Source organism: Mustela lutreola, chromosome 8 (genome assembly GCF_030435805.1).
Source record: "Mustela lutreola isolate mMusLut2 chromosome 8, mMusLut2.pri, whole genome shotgun sequence".
In the NCBI taxonomy this organism is placed as follows: domain Eukaryota; kingdom Metazoa; phylum Chordata; class Mammalia; order Carnivora; family Mustelidae; genus Mustela; species Mustela lutreola.
Window position 1 is genome coordinate 82,407,975 of NC_081297.1, and position 20,945 is coordinate 82,428,919.

Here is a 20,945-nt window from a genome sequence, read left to right on the forward strand (position 1 = left end):
TACCCAAAAATGTAATTTAAAATAATAACTAATAATAATAATGATGATGATAACCTCATGACTCTAGCAAATTTAAGTCCCATTTAACACCAAAAAACTTTATTGTCTAAAAAAAACATACACGGGAGGGAAAAAACCCACAGCTGATTCACTACCCCTTACGTTTAGGAAGGATAAGGGGTTTTGATGAGTGAACAGTAAGGAGGGGTTTGTGTGAGCTGCTATTGACTGTTCATTTTCCCTCTCAGCCCAGACGGATCAAACGGTGTTACCCACGGCAATTAATTTTCCTGTGCCTCAGTCCTTCAACAAAGCAGGGATTAAACTATGAATTTCCAAAGGGCAAAGAGGGTATCTTGCTCTTCTTTCTAGTCCCAGTATCTACCTCAGTAAAGGTTGTTGAGCTAAACGCAGTGGGAAGTAATGCCAAGATGAGGGTGACAGTGAAGAGCAAGACCTGAAAGATGACATCCTACCAGTTCTGACTCCATTTCTGCAAACTGGGAGATGACTATTGGGCTTTCTCTCCAGGTCTCTCCCTTGCATCTTTATATTTGATGCCGCAGGCTGGTTTCCGGGATTCCAAAGAACTAAGACGTAGTAATGCGCCGAGCTTTCCTCTTTAGTTGCTGACTAATCCCACTTGGTTACCAGATGCTGCTGTAAGAGAAGAGACTCAAAGGAGGCAGAGTGGGGTCGAGGTACAGGGGTGTGCTCCGGGGCTTGTGACAGCGGGCTGTGCACATCTCTTTCCAACTGCGTGCTCAGTGACTTCACGTTGATAGCGGTGAAGGATTTTTTTTTCCTCTAGTTTTAAGGGTTCCTGCAGTAGGAAAGACTAAATTTCTTTATGAGGAAACTATTGTTATTATGTCTCATTATTACTTATAATAAACAAGTGTTTTGTAGGAAACTCCACTTGTCAGCGTCTAACTCCAGATCCCAGTCTTTCAGATAAACCCGATATCAGGGGTTGGCATATACAAGACTGTTTTTAGCTTAAGCTAGTGGTTCTCAAAGTGTTGTTTTGGAACTAGCAGTGTTGCCCAGTAATTTGATAAAAATGCAAATTTTTGGTCTCCACCCCAGCCCAATTGGATCAGAAAGTCTGGGGATGCCAGTTTTTACCATGTCCAATACCAAGCATTTCTGACACACTGGCTTGGACTTTGTCTTACCATAAGGCCTTGGCAATGAGAATCTGGTAAAAATGCTGAAGTTATGCCAAAATAGCCTCTCCCATCCTTCTGAAATCTTGATTCAATAAACATTTCTTAATAGATACTCATGAAATTTATTTAATATATTATTTAAATCTCTGATATACTATGTGTTAATCAACAATTTTCCAGAGTGAGACTGCGTTCAGTCAACAGAGTGCTGTCTTTATCATTTGTTGAAAATATTTCTAATATTCTACCTTAAATCCTATTTTTTTAAAATATTTTATTTATTTACTTGACAGAGAGAGATCACAAGCAGGCAGAGAGGCAGGCAGAGAGAGAGGAGGAAGCAGGCTCCCTGCTGAGCAGAGAGCCCAATGCGGGGCTCCATCCCAGGACCCTGGGATCATGACCTGAGCCGAAGTCAGTGGCTTAACCCACTGAGCCACCCAGGCACCCTACCTTAAATCCTATTAAACAGATGAAAATCCACAGAAATTTTCTTAAGAAACATCCAGAGAAATACTTAACAGTTCTGTTATGTCTCTCATTGATCAATTCTCTGTGCAAACATGAGAAGAGAGTTTGTCTTGTTACTATACTGACTGAATATAAAGGTGAAAGTTGATTAACTTACAGAAAGAGAGTCACGTTTCAGGTACACAAATGAAAGGGCTGGGGTGGAAGGAGGAGAGAGACTTTGAAAGGCATTTGACAGGGGAAGGTCGTATTCCCCAGGTAGGCCTGTCAAGCAGCTCTGTCGACAACAAAAAGAAGAAAACAAATAAATTGTAGGTTGTGTGAATGTCACAAGACCAGAATATAAATCCGTAGGACATGGAGTGAAGTAAATATCAGTGATTCACATTCTCACAAGGTGTTTTAGGCTGGTATCTTCTAGCTATGCGAGAATGAAAAGGGAAAAAAAAGTAATACGCAGGTAGAATCTCCCAGACTTTGGTCTGGCATTCACCTTTGATGCATAATACCGACCCTTCAAAACACCACGGCAGGCACATCAGGGCCAACTGATGGAAACAAAGACAATGTGTGACAAGACTCAAGACTCCTACAGCTAGAAATGGATCTAACACTCAGAGAACATTTCATCCCTGTCGAACTCTAACTCACCAGAGAGAATGCAGCCTTCACTCTGAGCAGACAAAGAATGTCTTTAGACAGAAGGTGGAATGTAGGACTTGGGTTTTATTTTGATGCTAATAAACTGTAGAAGCATGCATCTAAAAATTGATTGAAGATGATAGTAGTCATCTTTTTTCCCATTAAAAAACAACAACAACAACAACAGCAAACCATCCCAAGCTTGTGTTATCCGTCTGTACATGAACTAAATCTTCCCAGGCTCTTAAAGCCCACCTGTCCTTTCCCTAGTGCCACTCCGTTCTTGTTTGGCTATGTGTGCAGTGACACCACCTGTCCACCCCAGACCTGAGCGTCTGGTCCAACGAAAGCCTTCTTGAAAACCTTACATAACTGCTTTTTTTCCTCTTCCATGGGCCTCACCTCACTGAATCTAATGGAAGCTCTGGCCCAGAATCCAGGAATGTTGTCCAGAGAGACCTGGTGGGTCTCGCTGCTCATTAACATGAGCTCCTCCTCCCTGCCTGGGAAGTCAGAACACCCTGTCTTCCTGGGGTGTCTGTGGCCTGCCAGCTCAGGAAACGAGACCCTTCGTCTGGCATGAGAAGTCTGGATTCCTCCCCATGGCCATAAAGCCTTCAGTTTTAAGTTTCAATAAATACTAGTCTTCTCAAAGGTGCTAAATACCAATAAACTGTCTGATAAAGAAGTATTGCTCTACCACGTAAATCTATAGGTGAGAAAAACAAGGTCTCCCCTCCCGGAGCCTCCTGAGCCCTGGCAGAAGTCTAAGAAATGAAAGTGTGTTGATTGTATTCAGGTTTTATAACAAAGACCCTAGACCAGGGCCTAAAAGCAAAATCCCCAACTCCAAAAGGCTTATCAGTTTCATAATACTTAGACATGTTTTGATATACCATGAAAAGTGTAAGAAGTCGGTATGAGATGATTTCTGCTCAAAAGAATCAGAAGTTTTTCATTAACTGGGCCACTTCTTTGGCTCTTTTCTGTTTTCACTAGACTCTCTCTGGATGGTCTCACATTTCTGATGGCTTCTGACTTCACGTGTATACTGATGACTAACCAGTGCTCGACTCCCACTCAGACCTCCTTCCTGAGCTTGAGGCCCATGTGGCTGAGCCTTGAATCCCTGGGGACAGCATCATTTTCCACTCCCATTCTGCTCTTCCTCTTGTGTCTCCCTAAATGTCAGCGCCATCGCCCTGGCAGCTCAAGTCACATTGCTGTGAAGCACCTTCCTGGCCCCTCCCACCCCTACAGCCTTCATCTCGGAGCCTAAGGATTTGGTTTCCCTCCTGTGGCTTCAGCAGACCCACAGTCTCTCCCTCTGCTAGCTGTGCTAGCTGAGCTCAGGCAGTCACTTTCCTCCACGGATGCCTCAGGCCTTCTTGGCTGCTCTTCCCTTCCCAATCCGCCTTCACAGCCAGAAGGACCATTCTAAAACACAGGGCAGGTCGTACCATTCCACGGCACCAAACGTCCTCGATGGAAACAAAAGTCGTTTGTGACCCACCTCCCGGCCATCTCTGTAAACACATCTTTTCACTGTTTCTTCTCTCGTCTTCTGCACTGGGGCTATGGGAGTCCTCGAATGTTTACTCTGCCTTTCTCCATGCTTTTGTTCCTACTAGTATGTCCTCTACTCTTCCTCACATCCCTCTCCCAACTGGTTACTGCCTAGCCTTCAAAACCCATCACCCTTCAGGAAGTGTCCCCAAGGTGCCTTTGGGTTGATCACCCTTCTTGGGTCTTACAGCAGACGAGGTCCTAGTACTTAGTGGTAGTCTAAGTTCATTGTCGTCTCTTTCCCCACTGCACTGGCAGAGAGCTCTCTGAAGTCTGAGGCTATGTCTTCTCCGCTGTCAATTCCCAGAGCCGTGCCCAGGGTCTGGCTAGTGTATGTCCTCAAAAGAGTTTTATCGGTCGACTAAGAGAAATGCCCAAGAATGAGGTTATATGTTCCTTTGCACCTTCTTGCTGGAACCTGGCCTAAATTAAGGCTCCAAAGAAGTGGATACTACTGTAGGGGAAAAATTTCGTTCAAGCAAGACAAACAGAATCAGATTTTAAGATGTGGGTCAGTTAGGCCTGATGATTGGGATGTGTCTTTCATGAAGGCAAAGAGGAGAGTCTTGCCAAGTGCCAACTTCACAGCAGCCTCTGGGGCCAAAGACAGTTATATGGGAGAGAGCTGGACCCCGGGCACCTGCAGACAGACGACCAGGAGTGTATGGGCACATGCTTAGGGACTTAACACTCTGCAGAGAAGCAAGTTGAGAAAACTCCATCTGGTTTGTTGCCAATAAGCAAACAAACAAACAAAAAAGGAGGTATTTTTTCTATTGTTTCAGTGCTATAAATTCTTAATGTGAAAATACATAATAAGCCCCTCCAGGCCTGATCAAACGTATACCTCAATTAGATCATTTTTAAAAATAAGTTTTGAGAAGGAAATCCATCCCTGACTGGGAATGTCCACCATGTTGTGGGCTGCACACGTAACTTCAGGGTCATTACTTCTGCACCTGCTAGTGCTTTGCCTGAAAAACTGCCTCCCTGGGTCCTACCTACTCTGTTTTCCACCCAGCTCTCTCCAACCTGGGCCATACTCATGCATTTTCATGCTGCATCTCTCCCCTGGGAATGTCACTGTTAAGTTATCAGCTGTCCTAATGATAGAAAAGCCTGTACTAAAAGGAGGCTTGGCTTTTGGCTTCACAGCCCAGTAGAAACCCAAACAGCTCTCAATTTGAGAACCTATGAGGCCACAAGCAACTTATTGATTATGTTCAGGGGCAAATAGGATAGAAGCATTACCTTCAAATGCTATGCTGGCATGGTAAATAAACAGCTCTCCTCCCCTGGGGTGTAAAGCTAGCCCTAGAGGTAGAAATGATCACCAAACCAGTCATTTACTGACCTGCTAGGTGACACTCAGCTACACTTCCAACATCTGTCTCTAGGAAACTTGTGCTTATCAGAAAATATAATTCTGTTGCTTTTGGTTTCTGTCCTGAAGTAGAACTTAGCAACATTTTGATCTTTCCAAAATTAAGTGTGAATAGATACATTTGATTAGAAAACTCTAAATCACATTTACAAAACTCTAATGCAGTAAAAAAAGGAGAAAAATCTGGTTTGACAAAACAGTTGAGTATCTTTTTCTCTCAAAGTTGTCATTCCTTCTCCCAGTCTTCTCCTTCCCTTTGTGGGTGTTCCGACATGGGGGGATCACTTCCTTTCTCTCCCTGGCCACTGTCCTCCTGTCAGTCATGCTGTAGCCACGATGTGCAGATTCTACTGGACTATACCTTTCCTTCTGCCTCTTTCTCTGACTTTGCCTGCATCATCTCAGCGCTGGCCCATCTGAAAGATTAATTTTGCTTTGATTAGTAAAATGATATCCTGGCATTCTCACCCCCAACCCACCCAATACCAGTGCTCATCTTTCTGAAACGTGTCTCGAATTATGTCATTTGTCTGGTCAAAGAATTTTAAGGAAGTCCCATTACTCCCTAAATTAATCCTACATCCCTGGATTTTTTTAACTATGTTTTAAAAAGTTTTTATTTATTTATTTGAGAGAGAGACAGTGAGAGAGAGCATGAGAGGTGGGGAGGTCAGAAGGAGAAGCAGACTCCTCCTGGAGCTGAGAGCCCAATATGGGGCTCTATCCCAGGACTCCAGGATCATGACCGGAGCTAGAGGCAGTTGCTTAACCAACTGAACCACCCAGGCGCCGCACCCCCCCTCCCCCGATTTTTAACTGACCGTTCTGCTCTATATTTTGTTATTTCAACTACAGTTATATATTGGCTACTCTTCCCCCACAATTGGCACCAGCCTAGCTCTGTGCGATGGCTTGGACTGTTCACCCAAACTACCGCGTATGAGCGCTGGTTTCATTATTTACTAGCTTTGTGCTTCTGTTTCCTCATTTCTAATATGAGGATCATAAGTACCTACTTCCTCGGGTTTTGTGATGATTGCACGAGGAAATCCATACAAAGCCCTTCGAAGATCACCAGCACAAAGTCAGTAGTCAGTAAAGGTCCGCGATCATTATCATGATTATCATCATCCCTTTCAAGGACCATTTCAAATCCACCTCTTTAGTGAAGTCTTTTTAAATTGCCCGACTCAATGTTATTTTCCCCCCATTTTGTACTTCTCTGAATGGCATTCTCCATATATAGCCCTGCCTTAGAATAGTGCCTGCACTTATCTCGGCCTCGATTGGACTCTACCCTTGCTGAGAATCATTGTGTACTCTAAAGGACCTCGGACAGCACCTGGTGCATCAAAAGGCCTTAATAAATACCAGGTCAATTGAAAGAAATTGATTTTACTATTTTAAAAAGGCTGTTCCTCAAGCTGAGAAAGGAAGAACACAGACAGATAAGTAAATGAAATGAGCACCTCGATAACAAGGCTGTTACCGGGGAAAGACACTAAGATTGATGTCATGAGGATGCAGGACTGTCCTGATAACACCCTTTCGTCCCTGTCCTCCCTTGCAGGTCTGCTTAGTGGCCTATCTTGGTTTGTTTATGCTTTGTGTCTCATATCAAGTTGATGAAAGGACATGGATCCAGTTTGCTATGAAAGTAAGTTGTCATTGTTCTTTCTCTTTTATCATCACATAGAAAAAACCCCGACAAGTACAAAATAAAAGAATGCTTTTTAAGGGGTTGCATATCAGATTATTCTAGAAATTGCATTTTTACACAGGCCAAAAAAATGTTTCAGGAGCGCATTCCTCCAGACCCCAAAGGTAATGCTGATTTTTTTTTTTTTTAAGTCTTAATTTCCATGCACTAGGTTGGCCCAGAGCATATGAAATCTGTCCTTCAGTGCCCTTACAAGGAATATTGAAAATTCATCAGTTCAGCAAAAATACTTGGCCAGGGAAAAGGTGTCTCTATGAGTTCCCACTTCCATATCTTGGGGGTTTTTTAGAATATTTTAATAATGAGGCAGTCTGAGTGTATTTCCTCTTGTAGGTGGGATCACTGAGACAGAAAAAGTACATTGGGTGCATCCAAATGATCTGTGCCAAGAATCTGAGGGTAAAGGGTGGGGGAGAGGATGGGATTTGCATGGTTTAACAAGTGTGTGTCTTTCCCATGCATGTACTTTTTTTTCTTCCATTAAAGATGGTGCATTTGATTGGAACCAATTCAAGTACACAGCATTTCACTACACAGTAAAATCTGCTCCTGAGGGAAACAGAGACACACCCTTTTAGAGTTTAGGGAGATAAACACCCAACTCAGCAATCAGAGCTAGTAGAAATCAAATTCCTACATTTTCTTTCAACTGTTTGTAGCAGAGAACAAAACGGTTTCTGTACTGTTAGTTTGTTGAGGGCTTTTATGTATGTGTGTGTGCTTGTGTGTGTGTCCATTCACACTGTTTACTTTTCTTTTGTAAGAAAACACATAACTGGATACTTCTTTGTTCAAGCAAGAAAACAGCACATAAGAGTAAGTCAGCTCTTATTTAGAAATTAAGAAGATGCAGAAAAGATATTTTGTATTCCAGTATAATTGAAGCGGTTGACATAAAAAAGCAAAATGCTTATATATATGTGTATTTAAATCGTGTTGTAAAAGAGTAATTAATGGAATGAAAATGTTCACATTATTTTAAACAGCCAAAATAAGCTGGCTCCACAAAATGTACGTATCATCCTACAGAATAAAAAAAAAAAAATAGCTCTTAGTGCAGAGAAAAAAATAGTTATCTTTGAGTGGTGGGAAGACAACTGCAGTTTGTAGTCTTTTGCTCCAATTTTGTAATGTTCTCCAATAGTTAGATCTAACTTTTCCAATTAAAAAAAATAAGGGGTTCTATTTTTTAAAAACTGATAGAATTTCATGGATATGCCTACATTTGGAAATTTTACTTTTTCTGAGGGTGTTTCTTAAAAGAAGGCCAGATAGAGCAGACATCAGTCCATGTTTACTTTTTTTGTAAAGGTCTGACTAAACACAGTGAAGTTTAGTGATGATAAAAAAAAAAAAAAAAAAAAGCCAGAAAGTCTAGGAAGAAGTGCCCTGTTAAATTACAGGAACCTCTTCCACTAGGGTAAAAAGTGTTCTTTGCTAGGTTCATCAGCTTATGTGAAATGCCCTCATTTCCCCTCCAGATGACCCAGCAGAAGCACCCGCATCAGCTTCAGGGACACCCCGGAAGCCACCTCCACACCTGCACTTAAAATAAGGAGCAAGGACAAAAATAAAATAAAATAAAGAAGTCAGTGCCAATGTCAGCCAGGTTGAGAATTCCCCACTAGGAAGATCTCATTAGCTACCTTTTTTCCCCCCACCTGTGACAGACATTGACAAATACGGAGGCACTTTTCCCTTCTCCTGAATGTGACCTTTAATGATGCTTGCTGCCAGCTCTCTAAGGTGCCCGCTATATTATCTTCAGGTCTAAAAGGAGCTTCAGTCAATCTCCAGGGTTTCCAAAGGCACAACAAGTTACAGCCGACTTTCCTTGTGCCTCCACATCATTGCAAGGGGCGGGGGGCGGGGGGGGGTTACGAAATGCATCTTGGTGAGATGCTTCTCACTAGCATAACCGCATTTTCGTGCCTGCCTGTTGACGGCCTGGCCTGAGCTTTGTTGCAGATTTCCCTCCCCCCCCCGCCCCCCGCTGTTGTTAGAGACCCAGATGGCCCCGGGCGGTCGCTCAGCGGGATCACCGCGGCTCTGTGCAGCCTGAGCACGCGCGCACGCAGACACCGCTCCCTCCCTCTCGGAGGCAACAGCCTCGGGACTTGTTCCATCTCCGGCGACCGCTGGCCTCCCGGCGACGCCGCTGGCGCGCTCCTTCCCTCTCCCCGGGCCCTGCCGGCGGCCTTGGCGGGCCCCTCGGGGCCTGGGCTTGGGCCTCCTGCCTTTCCTCATGGCCCCGTCTTCTCGGGGCTCACCTGGCCGACTTTCAGAAACGGGTGCGGGTCTCGTGCTTGGCGGCCCTCCCGGGCTCATTCCCCGCGAGAACTTTTGAGGCGCGGTCGCCGCGTGCCCCCGCGCGGAAGGCCCCCGGGCTGCCGCCGCTCCCGCGGCTGCGGCTTCCCGGCTCCGGCCGCTGGGGAGGTTCATTAAATCCAAGCCGCGCCGCCCTGCTCCCCGAGTCTCGGAGCGCTGAGGCTGGCCGGGTACCCATCAGAGGCCGCGAGCGAGCGGGGCGCGCCGGGCGCCGCTGTTACATAAGCGCCGGGGCCTCCGCACCCCCACCCCCACACCCGGGGCCTCCGCACCCCCCCCCCCCACCCCGCGGACCCCCCACCCTCACCCCCGGGTTCGGGCGCCAGACGCGCGGGCCGACGCGGGCAAGACAGATGCGTCCCGGCCCCGCTTCTGTCAGGATGTATGGGCTCGCATTCCCAAGGTCATCGCCCACACTTTCATGGGTAGTTTATTCGTGCCGTGTAGGTAAAACAAGCCACTCGATTTTAAATTACAGATTCTCACCCAGAAGCTTGTTGCTGTCAGCTGAAGTCAAACCAATGGTAGCTGTAGCTCAGGCAGAGATAGCCCCCAGGCTTGGGGGCGATCAAATATGTATTCGTGTCTTACACGGATAAGAAATTTGATTCTGTGGCTCCGGCCTGTTGACGGGGCCGGATGCTTTCACAGGGTGGGAGAAGCAGAGCCGCAGCAGGTGAGAGACACCCCGATGGAAGTGCATTCACCTTCCAAGGGCTGAGTGGCTTGGTTTTTGTTTGTGCTCTCGCTGGCTTCTAGCATCTTAAAGATGCTCAATTAAGATTGAGCAAGCCATGCGTGTGCGTGTGTGTGTGTGTGTGTGTGTGTGTATGTGAGAGTGTTTACATCCTTTCTGTGAGCCAAGTATGCCTGTTACTCCCACATGACAGAGAATAAGACAAAGCCAATAGAGTTGATATCCTAAGAGTCTGTAGAACTGGCAGCTCTCTCCATCTCTAGTAATTTGTTTATGGATTTCACAAATGCTTAAGTAGTGCTAGTTTGTACTAGACGCAGCTCTAAACCCTTGACAGATATCAGCTCTTTGGGTGCCTATAATAACCAAGGCTTAAAGGTGATCATCATCCCAAGCTTAAAGGTGAAGTAATGTAGGTACACATGGGATTGAGTAGTTTGCTGAGAAGGGGAGAATCAGGATTCCAGTGTGGGTCTGGCTCCCCTGTTTGTGCTCCCGGCCATCGCTCTGCTGCGCACTTGGTAAATGTCTCAGGCAAATCTTTTAATATCTAAACCAAAAGGTGATCTTTTAAAAATAGGCAAAATTCTCACTTCAGCAAATGGATTTCTGTGATTACAAGCAAATCCTCTTTTTGCAACCACCCAAATTATTTGCAGATTGAGAAGAGGGACTCTTGTCATTGCTTCAAGATATGATCCCACTGAATGTTACAGAAATCTACTGAGGATGTATGTGTGTGTTGGAGGTAGGAAGGTTATTGCAAGACCTCCTCAGTTCCATCCATTGATGGCAAGAAAATGTGCAGAAAAAACTCCAGTTGGGGCCATTCTACTAAGCAGATGACTCTCAAGTGGGATATTATCCCTTTAATTTGGGCCTTCCCTGCTGGTAAAGGCACCAATGTATCCACATCCCCAAAGCAAATAGTTTCCAGTTCCATGCTGCCTGCACTGGAAACACGGCTCCGGTGGGCACACTTCAATCTGGCTCTTGGTTTCAGGAGTTGGAAGTCAACCGTCAGACCCAAAGATTTCAGAACCACCTAGAATATTTCATATATTCTGCCCCGATAGTCCCACAAAAATAAACTCATACTCTTTAGCCTGAGCACTATCGTGTTTGCAGAAAGCATGGCCACTGAAAATTTAGGGAGAGGATGAGTTCAATAGCACATATTCAATCTTTCCTTTTTAAATTTTAATGGTTCCCATTAGTATTTATCTGCTTCCCTTTCTCCAAGGGAGACTAGACATGTTGCATAGAAGTTCTCCTTGTTGTGTCCCTGAGATAGAAGATGTTGCAATAAACTGTTTCACAGATGAAACAAGTGGGTTCCAACTGACGATTCTTCAAGTGATTGAAGAGGAAGGGTAGTGTGTGTGTTTACGATGTATTTGATGAGAAAAATCCAGAGAAGCTGGGCTTCTCCTTGGTTGTGCAGCCGTGCGAAGGCAAGATGGTTTAGCCAGTGGGTTCCACTCCCCTCCCGTGCCCTCAGTCAAGCTTTCAGGCAAACCAGACTCATGATTAGGGCATCAGCACACATGCACACACACAAGAAAGAAAAAAAATACATTTTTAAATATTCTGGGTTTAAGACTTGAAAGCACTTGGAATTGTCAGCATGTGGAGAATCACTCGGAGGACTTTTGAGCCCATGTTTTATAATCTGAGTTATGTGTTTTTATTTTAAATGACAGATCGCTGGAAGTGGAGAGAGTGCATAATCTTTTCAGAGCTACTTTAATCTGAACCTGGACATGAGTAGAATTAATCTTACTCTGAGGAGTTCGCCTTCACCAGAACTGCTCTATGAGCAGCTTTTAACTATGGAATGCAAATCTCACACAAAGAACCAGGCTCAAGTGCACCAGTCCCAACAGCTGGGGAATCTGTTCCTTATCTAGACCCTCAGCAGGTGGGACCATGAAGAGAAACCTTTCCAGTAGGTCAGTGCAATCCCAGGAATATTTCTTGTTTTTATAAAATGCTTTATATGGTGACTGTGTCAACAAGCACTCTCAATTTTTGATCAACGCATTTCAGGTGTAAGCTAAATGTCCTCTTCAGGGATTCCATGGTTCTTTAGCAGCAGAGTTTAGCTCTTGAACCAGACTTTTCCATCACAAGGCTGTCACATAGGCCAATGGTGTTCAGAATCTCTTGGCAGCTATAAAGGGCCATTTGGGGTTTATTTTTATGCTCAGGAACTCCATGGTTATAGGTGATGAAGCTGACATTCAGTCATCTACCTTCTGGAACCATAATTTTTTTTCCAGCAACCTCTTACTGGGGATCCTGACATTCCTGGACACAGGTTGGCAATCACTATATTGAACACCGCTGTTTTTATTAACCCGTATTGCCATTTGGTCAATCACAGCCACTTCTGGCCAGCACAGTGTTTCTGTTGCATCCGTTGCATACGTGTTCTTTACTTCCCAGTCTTTTTGCAGTCTTCAGGTGAGCAGTTTTTGAGGTCCAGAAACAGTCACAGCCTGCCTTTCAGGGACAGCTCTCAGGTTTGGGAGTCATCTAAACAGGCTGCTACATCCAGAAACATCCCACAATCAAGCTAACATTGTTGGCTCAATCTATGAAAAGCACCCAACATCCGTAGGGCAAATCAACATAGGATCAGGGGTTAAGGACTGCTCACAATCAAATCAAATTCCCCTTCTGCCTTGGGGACTCCGTTTCTGAGGCGAAAACAGCCCCTCCCTCAGGACCTTCCTGATGAGAGAAGAGAAAGCCCAGCTTTGATGCATTAGCTTTGTCACGAGTTGTCCCGTGTTCTTTGGTAACTGGAAGGTTCTGTTCTGCTTTCTCACAGCTATTGTACTTTCTGCTGAGTGCCGTGGGCCTGACAGTCTGCGTGCTGGCCGTGGCCTTTGCTGCCCACCACTACTCACAGCTCGCCCGGTTTTCCTGCGGAACGGCTCTCGACGCCTGCCACTGCAAGGTGCCCTCCGAGGAGCCCCTCAGCAGGACCTTTGTGTACAGGGATGTGACGGACTGCACCAGCATCACAGGCACTTTCAAACTGTTTTTGCTCATCCAGATGATTCTTAACTTGCTCTGTGGCCTTGTGTGCTTGCTGGCGTGCTTTGTGATGTGGAAACACAGGTACCAGGTTTTTTACGTGGGGGTCAGAATGTGCTCCCTCAGGGCTTCTGAAGGTCAGCAGCAAAAGGTCTAACGTTCTTGCTCACGGGTGGGAGACGAAGCAGCCCACTGCCGAGCTGAGGTCAAAAAAGAGAAAGGGAAGGAAGAAAGAAAGAGAGAGGAGGAAAAAAAAAAAAAAAACAGAAAAAAAAAAAAAACTTTTGACAGTAACTAATAGTCACTGTTCTAAATGAATATTTTTGTATTTTTTAGGAAATAAACACATCTCTTCAGGTTTCTATAATATTTTAAAAAACTCTTACAGGGAAATTAACATCCAGACTAACTTTGGGACATTAAAAGAACACAGAACGGGGAAAGAACAGCATGTCTATCTTTGCCGCGTGGAGTTTAGCCCTCCTAGGGCTGTCCCCCGCTTCCTGAAAGCTGAGCAGCCCCATGAAAACTTTTGTAAACCGAAATGGTGTAAAGGGAGAGGCTGTTCTGTAGAAGCAAAAAAATCTTCAGCTTTCTTTCAGTTAGCAGAAATGGATGCTCATCTAGATAGTTTCGGAGAGTGGGGAAAACCTGTCCTCATTTTATTCCTCATTTGTCTAATCTTCTTTCCTGCAAGCTCAGTTTATAGTGCGCGTTGGCATTCCAGGCCCACGTCGTAAATTTTGCCGTCTTTTCCAGAACCTCCCACCTCCCTCCATGATCTGCCCTAAGTCTCGGAGAAAGGCAGGGGTGGGGGAGGAGAGCTGAACAGCCAGGTTGAGCCTCTCTATTTTCGCTGGTGGAGATGTCTTCAAGGCATGAAACAGCTTGAAGGAGCAGAGAAGAGGAAGAAGAGACTTCGCAAAGGCGCGATAATTATAAACACCTGGGCTGGGGCGGAGGCCCTTTTCTCCTCAGCTCCCTGAGTTTGGCTCCATGAATGGATCCCTTGCTAAACGCTTTGGATGATTGTCTGCTTCTCAATAATTGAAAGTTGGTGGTAGTTGTCTCTTAATGATGTAGAAGGCTCAAAAATAATTACATTATGCTTCTATTCTATCATCTAAAACAAATCATTAAAACTAATTTCTACCTAATTGTTAATTATAATTAAGCTCCAAAGCCTACTTAATGAGCCCTGGCTGTTCTTACGTAGTAGCACCATCAGAGAAATTACTCTCATAAGAGAGGAGGCTTAAAGATTCTTTCTTATGAAAGCCAAGCTTGACAAGGGAGAAGAGAAATTTTTTTTTATTAATAGCTCAGGTTAAAAATACTCATTTAAACAAAAGCAAGAGCATTTGTAATGGGCGATGTTTGTACAAATAGCACATTTGTGATATGTTGTGGAGTATCTCTCTTGGCAGCTAAGTCCTTTTGAAGAAGACTGGGAATGGCCATGCGTTCCATTCATAAAAGTGTATCTGATTTGTAATCCTACTATTGACTTGTAAGCACAGTTCTCCCGGAGACTTCAACTCCTGTTTTGAAGTCCTGATTTAAGCATCTGCCCGTTGACTTGGAAGGTAGTTTTTATTTTGTTCTGTTTCTAAGTTACCACGACTTTAAAAAAAAAAAAAAAAAAAAGCACAAGTGCCCTATGGTGGGAATCTTTTCTCTCTTATTATCAAGTTCTGAACAATATCCATGTTTTAAGGACAGAGCTCAGAATGCAAATTCATGCAGCATAAATGTTATCAAGATCTTTCTCTACTAGCATGCTGTAGTGAAATCAGAGATTCAAGATAATAATGGAGATGAATTTGCCTCTCCACATTGCCTACTGATAGACTCCACTAGTCATGAAATTCAAACCTAAAAGAAAAGCATTTTCTTGTTTGCCTTAGAAGATAGTCGAACAATCCCATTGATTGCGACAGTAGTGTCAATTTCTGCACAATATAAATATCCAAGTAAAGAGAAAAACGTTAAGTCAGTTGGAGGATTGTAAATAGCTTTTACGTTCTCCAGATAAAACACCTGATTAACAGATGTGAAAACCTTTTTTATGTATTGACTCACTTTAAAAATGGCCTTCCTACACAAGAGCTCAGGCCAAGAATTCACATTGGAGGGCTTAGTGGATAAGACTCTGGGGCAGAGGTTTGATCACACACAAAAACTACAGCATCCTGATGACGACCTGAAAAATACTCTGTGCTGTTAAAAAAACAATACCAAAAACTGAATGCATTCTGATCTGGACAGTTTCCTACATAAGGAAGAAAATGGCTGCTTATCTGAAATATTATAACTGTCCTGTAGAGTGATAAACTTGTGATTTAATGCTGATCACTATGAATAGGGCACCACTGGAATCACACCCTGACTTCTTTCAACAACTTTTTGTAGCAAACACTACAGGTCTTATATTGGAAAAATTAAAGTTCTTCACCAAGGTGCTCGGTGCTTTACACACGATTCACAGGGTATTTCAAAGAGTAGAATAACTTTAGCTTATGTTCTTTCTTTTTCTAAATGATGCCACCAGGCAGGATCGACATAAGTTTGATAATAATCAGGATATATATATCCTGATTATTACATAATTACATTATATATATGTGTATACCAGGCAGGATTGACATAAGTTTGATAATATCCTGATTATTAGATTATTACATTATATATATGTGTGTATACATACATATATAATGTAATAATCTAATAATCAGGATATATTAAAATCCCCAGTACATATATATATGTATTTTTGCTATTATGTAGTTAAATTTTGCTATTACGTAGTTAAATCATTCTTAAATCCCTAAAAGAGGGAAAAAATCATCATAACTGAAAGAAGGAACAAATAAACAAAACAGGAAAAAAATAAAACAAGAAAGGAGTCCCCTGCTGTGAACTGAGTATTGATATGTGTAAGAAATGTGTTACATGAATAACAAACTGCTTTGCGCTGGATTTAAAGTATTTTGAGGTTGTGTTTTGCAAATATTGAAGTTATAATAACGGCAACAGAAAGGGAACAGATACACAGCTTTACACTTAGCAAAATGTTACATTTGAAATCTGACAAGGAGCCAAGATGGTGACTGTCTCTTCTAAACCATAAAACAGTAAGATTTGCGCAATCCTCCTCTTCTTCCACCTCCTTCAGGAGAATTAAATGAATCAAGACTTTGGAAAGAGGGGAAACTGCCGGGACTTGGCAGTACTTGAAATAGGAGGAATACAGCAGCCTAAATGTACAGACTTTGTAACCGAGCCCACTCGATCGGTCTGTGCCTTCACGTGACCGCCATCTGTGCCTCCCTCGCTCTGTCCAAATCTGTGGAGGCAGCTCCTTGGAGCCAAGCCTAAAAATATAGCTATGCGGGGCCCTAGAAACTGTAGTCAAGTAACAGGCCTGACTTTGTGCCCCCCTCTTTGAATTAAACATCTATATGATCTCTTTGGAGGGGTTTCCAGCTGCAAGGGCAGCGGGTTCCAAGAGCAAGGACCAGTGCTATGTGTGTTCTCTATTCACAGCTGGGACATTAGAATCTCTAAATACTCTTGTACTTCCCTTCTTGCATGCGTTGTATCTGGAATATGTTTATAGATTGTTAGTAAACGGTGGGGTAGAGGGTATCCAAGGAAGGTTCTGGAGGACAAGGTGCGGCAGTCATTGAATTAGGAGCAAACTTCAAAGTTGCCCTGAAAAACCGGTGCTATCCTGTCACAAAGCCCACCTTTCCATTTTCTCGTGACTGCCGTGAACGATTGCTGGGTCGCTATTAACTTCCGTCAGTTGTGCTGGCTATCGGTTTTTACCAGACTCCAAGAACTCTGTCATGTTTCTGAATGGATTCAGAGTCTTCAGGGCAGCGTTAAAAAGAGCTGCTGCCAAATATATTGTCTCCCAATGGGAACATTTGTTCAGCTGAAGGCTCAGTGTTTCAGCCTGTGAAATGGATACCTTGATTCTTCTCTTCTGGTTTCTAGTATTTTATTATCTTGAATGATTATCCCCTTCAAGAATATTGGTCTGCCTTCTGCTTTTGTGATTGCATTTTTCTGGCATTGATGAAACAGTGACTAGAAAACATAGTGCTTTCCACAGGTTTGAGGTGGTCGTTTTTCAAGGGGTTGCACATATGCAGATTTTCTTTATTAATAAAATTTTCATAATCTCTGCAAGCACCTTGTTTGGATGTGTTTTGAAGGGTGTTACATGTGAACTTGCATACATAAAATCTCTCAGTTGAGTGTTTGCTTCAAAAATTTGGTGTTGGGGTGGATGAGAACTAGTATTCATTTTGACTTCGTTGTTCCAATGGCTGTCTCTGTTTTGGTACATGGCACCCACCGTGGAAGTCAAGGTTATAAATGCTCCCTGGGGCTGGAGAGAGCCAGAGCTGAAAAACATCTTGCAGAAAATACTCAGAATGCTGATTCTTAATTTATGTCTGTTAATGTCAAGTAAAGCTTGGCCTAGAGAATGGAATACAAGTTTGAGTGCCACATGTTCAGTCATATCCTACATTTAATTATACAGAAAAATGGACAGCCTAATTCCATTTCAAATCTGAATGTAAAGACTGCTTCTTACAAACTCTGAGGCAATTTAAATAGTTGATGATACCATACAATGCAGTAGTTCTTTCTGTTTATTTGAGTTAGAAAAGCTTGTAGAATGGGAAGAGACTGTTATTACGACTCAGGATACACTCTCTGAGCTGGGTTTCCCATCCTTAGTGTTAGGGCTGCAGGTCCTGGGGTGGAAATCTGACGGCTGTTTTCTGGCTGCATAATTTTTGACAAACCATTTCATGTTTAGCTTCCCCATTTGCAGAGTGGAGAAAAACATAACACGGGGAAAGTTAAATGAAATAGCACTTAGCAAAGTGACTGGCTCAGAGAGAGCTTAAAAAACATCTGGTTGATTTCATCCTTAGCTAAGTTCTGCATAGCCCTATGCCACTTCTCCTGTCCCCACATCCAACTAGAAACATAGCTCTGCTTTGCTATCCCCTTCTGTGACTCCCTTTTTATAATCCAGGAACATTATCAAAGGGGCTGCCAACAGAAATTCTGCTTTAAAATAAGATAGTGTCAGCTCTTATTGGTGATAGTGCACAGAATTATGTGCTGGCTGGATCCCTATTTGTTGGTTTGCACAGCTGGATGTTTCCCAAATGTGGCCATCTTTTCTCGGTTCTTCTCTCAGGGAGAAGAAGAAACTGAGACATTTCTCTTGATTTTCATGTCACTTTGAATTTAGTTTGATAGAAGCATGCTTAACCCCAACATTTTACAATGAAACTTTATTGGGCTTTCATACATTATCAACTGTCTGTATTTTAGATTGTGATGTACAACCCCTGATTTATTTTAAAAAACCAACTACCAACCACCTTTGGTATGCTTGACCCTGTGGGTCACTGATTCTCATTCAAGAATTATTAAAAGGTCTATTTTTCAGCATAGTCAGCAAATACCACCTAGAGCTTTATTCTCCAGGTTGGATATGAGAACACTCATATGAATGTTTATAAATTTGTGGCAAGTTTTTGAAATCATACAGTCAGAAATCTACTTTCTCCCTTGATAGAGTCTATCTCTCTTTGTAATTTATAATAAATTGTTATAAATTATTTTTTTCATTTGACAGATTCATCCTCTATAAGTTAGTCTTTCTGAAGTACAGGACCAGTATTGGCTATTTTACTTTTTATTTTTTTATAATTATTTTATTTATTTATTTGACAGAGAAAAATCACAAGTAGGCAGAGAGGCAGGCAGAGAGAGAGGGGGAAGCAGGCTCCCTGCGGAGCAGAGATCCCGATGCAGGGCTCTATCCCTGGACCTGAGATCATGACCTGAGCCGAAGGCAGAGGCTTTAACCCATGGAGCCACCCAGGCACCCCTATTTTACTTTTTAAAATGCAGATCGTAGGCAAGTAAAAAATGAAACTCACGTGTAGGGATGCCCGCATGAAGACAGCCACTTATTCTTTATTTCTTTCCAACATATATTTATATATGTTTATTGATCCCTTCCAAAGCATGTGTTCTTAGAGGAAGTCTTTTTTGTTGGGCTTTCATACATTATCAGCTGTCTGTATTTTAGATTGTGTATTTAGATTGTGATGTACAACCCCTCCTTTTTTGTTTTTGTTTGCTTGGGAAGGTCATCAGAAAGATGACCATCCAAGAGATGTGGGACATAGAGTCATCTGTTATTCTTGGGGAGAAGCAGATATTAAGGCCATAATCCAAAATGCACAGATTTCAGCTGAGATATTAAGTCTTGGTATTTAACAAGGCTCTTAGGCTGGCTCAGGGGGGATGCGGAGGCCTGGAGCTTCATCTGTGGCCCCTGTGCTGGGCTAGCCTCGCCTCTTGCACGCAGACCCCCGCTAGAGAAGGAGACAGAAGCTTCCAAGAGGTGGCCTGGCCCTACCTGCCGCTTCTGGGAATTGTGGAGGTGCCTTGATTAATGCCCAGTGAGGGAGCTGAACAGTGAGATGTCCATGGGCAGTTCCCGGGTCTCTGAACCTGGAGACTGAGACCGACACCTCTCTCTGGGCAGGGTGCTCTGCTTCTTAGGCTTTCTGTTCAGCCCCCCTGTGTTGTCCTTGACTGAGCAGTTATGACTATGGGGAGCAAGGGGCTGACTCGGAAGGACCAGCGGGGGCCGGTGCACTTCTGAGCAAAGAAGATGCCTGTCGTCTCATGCAATCCACTCCCAGCGGGTCTCTCTGTATCTTTCTAGGCAGGCGCCCCAGAGAAGGTCTGAAAGTGGAGTGCTGGCCCCAGTGAATCTGAGACAGAAGAAATAGAATCTGAAAACTCTGTGATTAAAGTTGTCACTAGCCTCAGTGGATTTTTTTTTTAAGATTGAGTGATTGATTGATTGATTGCTGTTAGAGAGAGACGGAGAGTGGAGAGAGAGGCAAAGGCAGAGGGAGAGAATCTCTCAAGCAGACTCTGTGCTGAGCGTGGAGCCTGACACAGGCTTAATCCGATGACCCTGAGATCAGGACCTGAGCCAAAATCAAGTCAGATGCTTCACTGACTGAGCCACCCAGGCACCCCTCAGTGGATTATTTTTAGTTCTCTTTCACTCAGGATAGAATTCATGTACTCTCACAAAATAAACAAGGACTCCTCAGATACCTTTTGGGCAAGAGTCAATTGTTAAGTTTTTATTATTTTTTTCTAGATTACAGTTGAAAAGAGAGAGAGACTCTCTGTCTGTCTCTCTGCCTATTTGTGATCTCTCTGTCAAATAAATAAATAAAATCTTTAAAAAAAGAGAGAGAGAGAGAGAGAGAGCTGACAGTATTTTAATATACAGAAGCTTGGGACCTGGGACGCCCAACATGGCCATTTAACCAATGGCTGGGAACACGCAGTCAGGCAAATGCAGGGAGGAATGACATCAACATATTTGGGGTCCGCATGAGGGAGCCACAAGTGAAAACCTGGATTCCATTTGACCTAGTTTGGGTTGAAGTGAGAGCAACCATGCCGGCGTGACCCTCACACCCACCCACCACCAGATTTTAATATTGCTTTGGACAGTTCTGGATAAAGCGACCAAGAAGGCCACCTCCATTTCTGGGATTTATATGTCTCTCCTCTCCTGGGCTCTCTCTACCTTTCCAGCGAAGAGACCGCTGCCCCTCCCTACCTTGTCCCACAGCAGAATCTGCCCATCTCCCATCCCCTATCCCATTTCTTTTACAATCAGCTCAAGTATTGTTAACTCAAATGCTGGGGGTTAAAACCTTAAGGAGGGAGAGCCCCATAAATATTCTTTTCATCGTAGTAGGATTTTCCTAAAGATGAGAAAGCTTTTCAGGTCCAGAAAAATGAGGCATGTGGGGGGTGTGGGGGGAGGTGGGGGAACTTGCC

General features: G+C 43.6%; 1 protein-coding gene and 1 long non-coding RNA gene across 5 annotated transcripts in view; one reads left to right on the top strand and one right to left on the bottom strand.

The window, feature by feature from the left end:
* The window catches only part of SSPN (sarcospan), a 114,361-nt gene extending 97,139 nt beyond the window's left edge, over positions 1-17,222 (top strand). For all 4 annotated transcript variants that reach the window (XM_059185823.1, XM_059185825.1, XM_059185824.1 and 1 more), the window contains 2 exons: positions 6,806-6,892; positions 12,817-17,222. In XM_059185823.1, coding sequence (XP_059041806.1) covers positions 6,806-6,892; positions 12,817-13,182 — 453 coding nt within the window. In that variant the 3' untranslated portion in view covers positions 13,183-17,222. The remainder of the gene's footprint in view (positions 1-6,805; positions 6,893-12,816) is intronic.
* On the bottom strand, positions 83-9,510 carry LOC131838935 (uncharacterized). Its single transcript, XR_009356749.1, has 3 exons — positions 9,226-9,510; positions 1,801-1,920; positions 83-823 (listed from the first exon to the last, which is right to left on the bottom strand). It is a non-coding gene; the product is annotated as an uncharacterized LOC131838935 (long non-coding RNA).
* Positions 17,223-20,945: the final 3,723 nt, after the last annotated feature.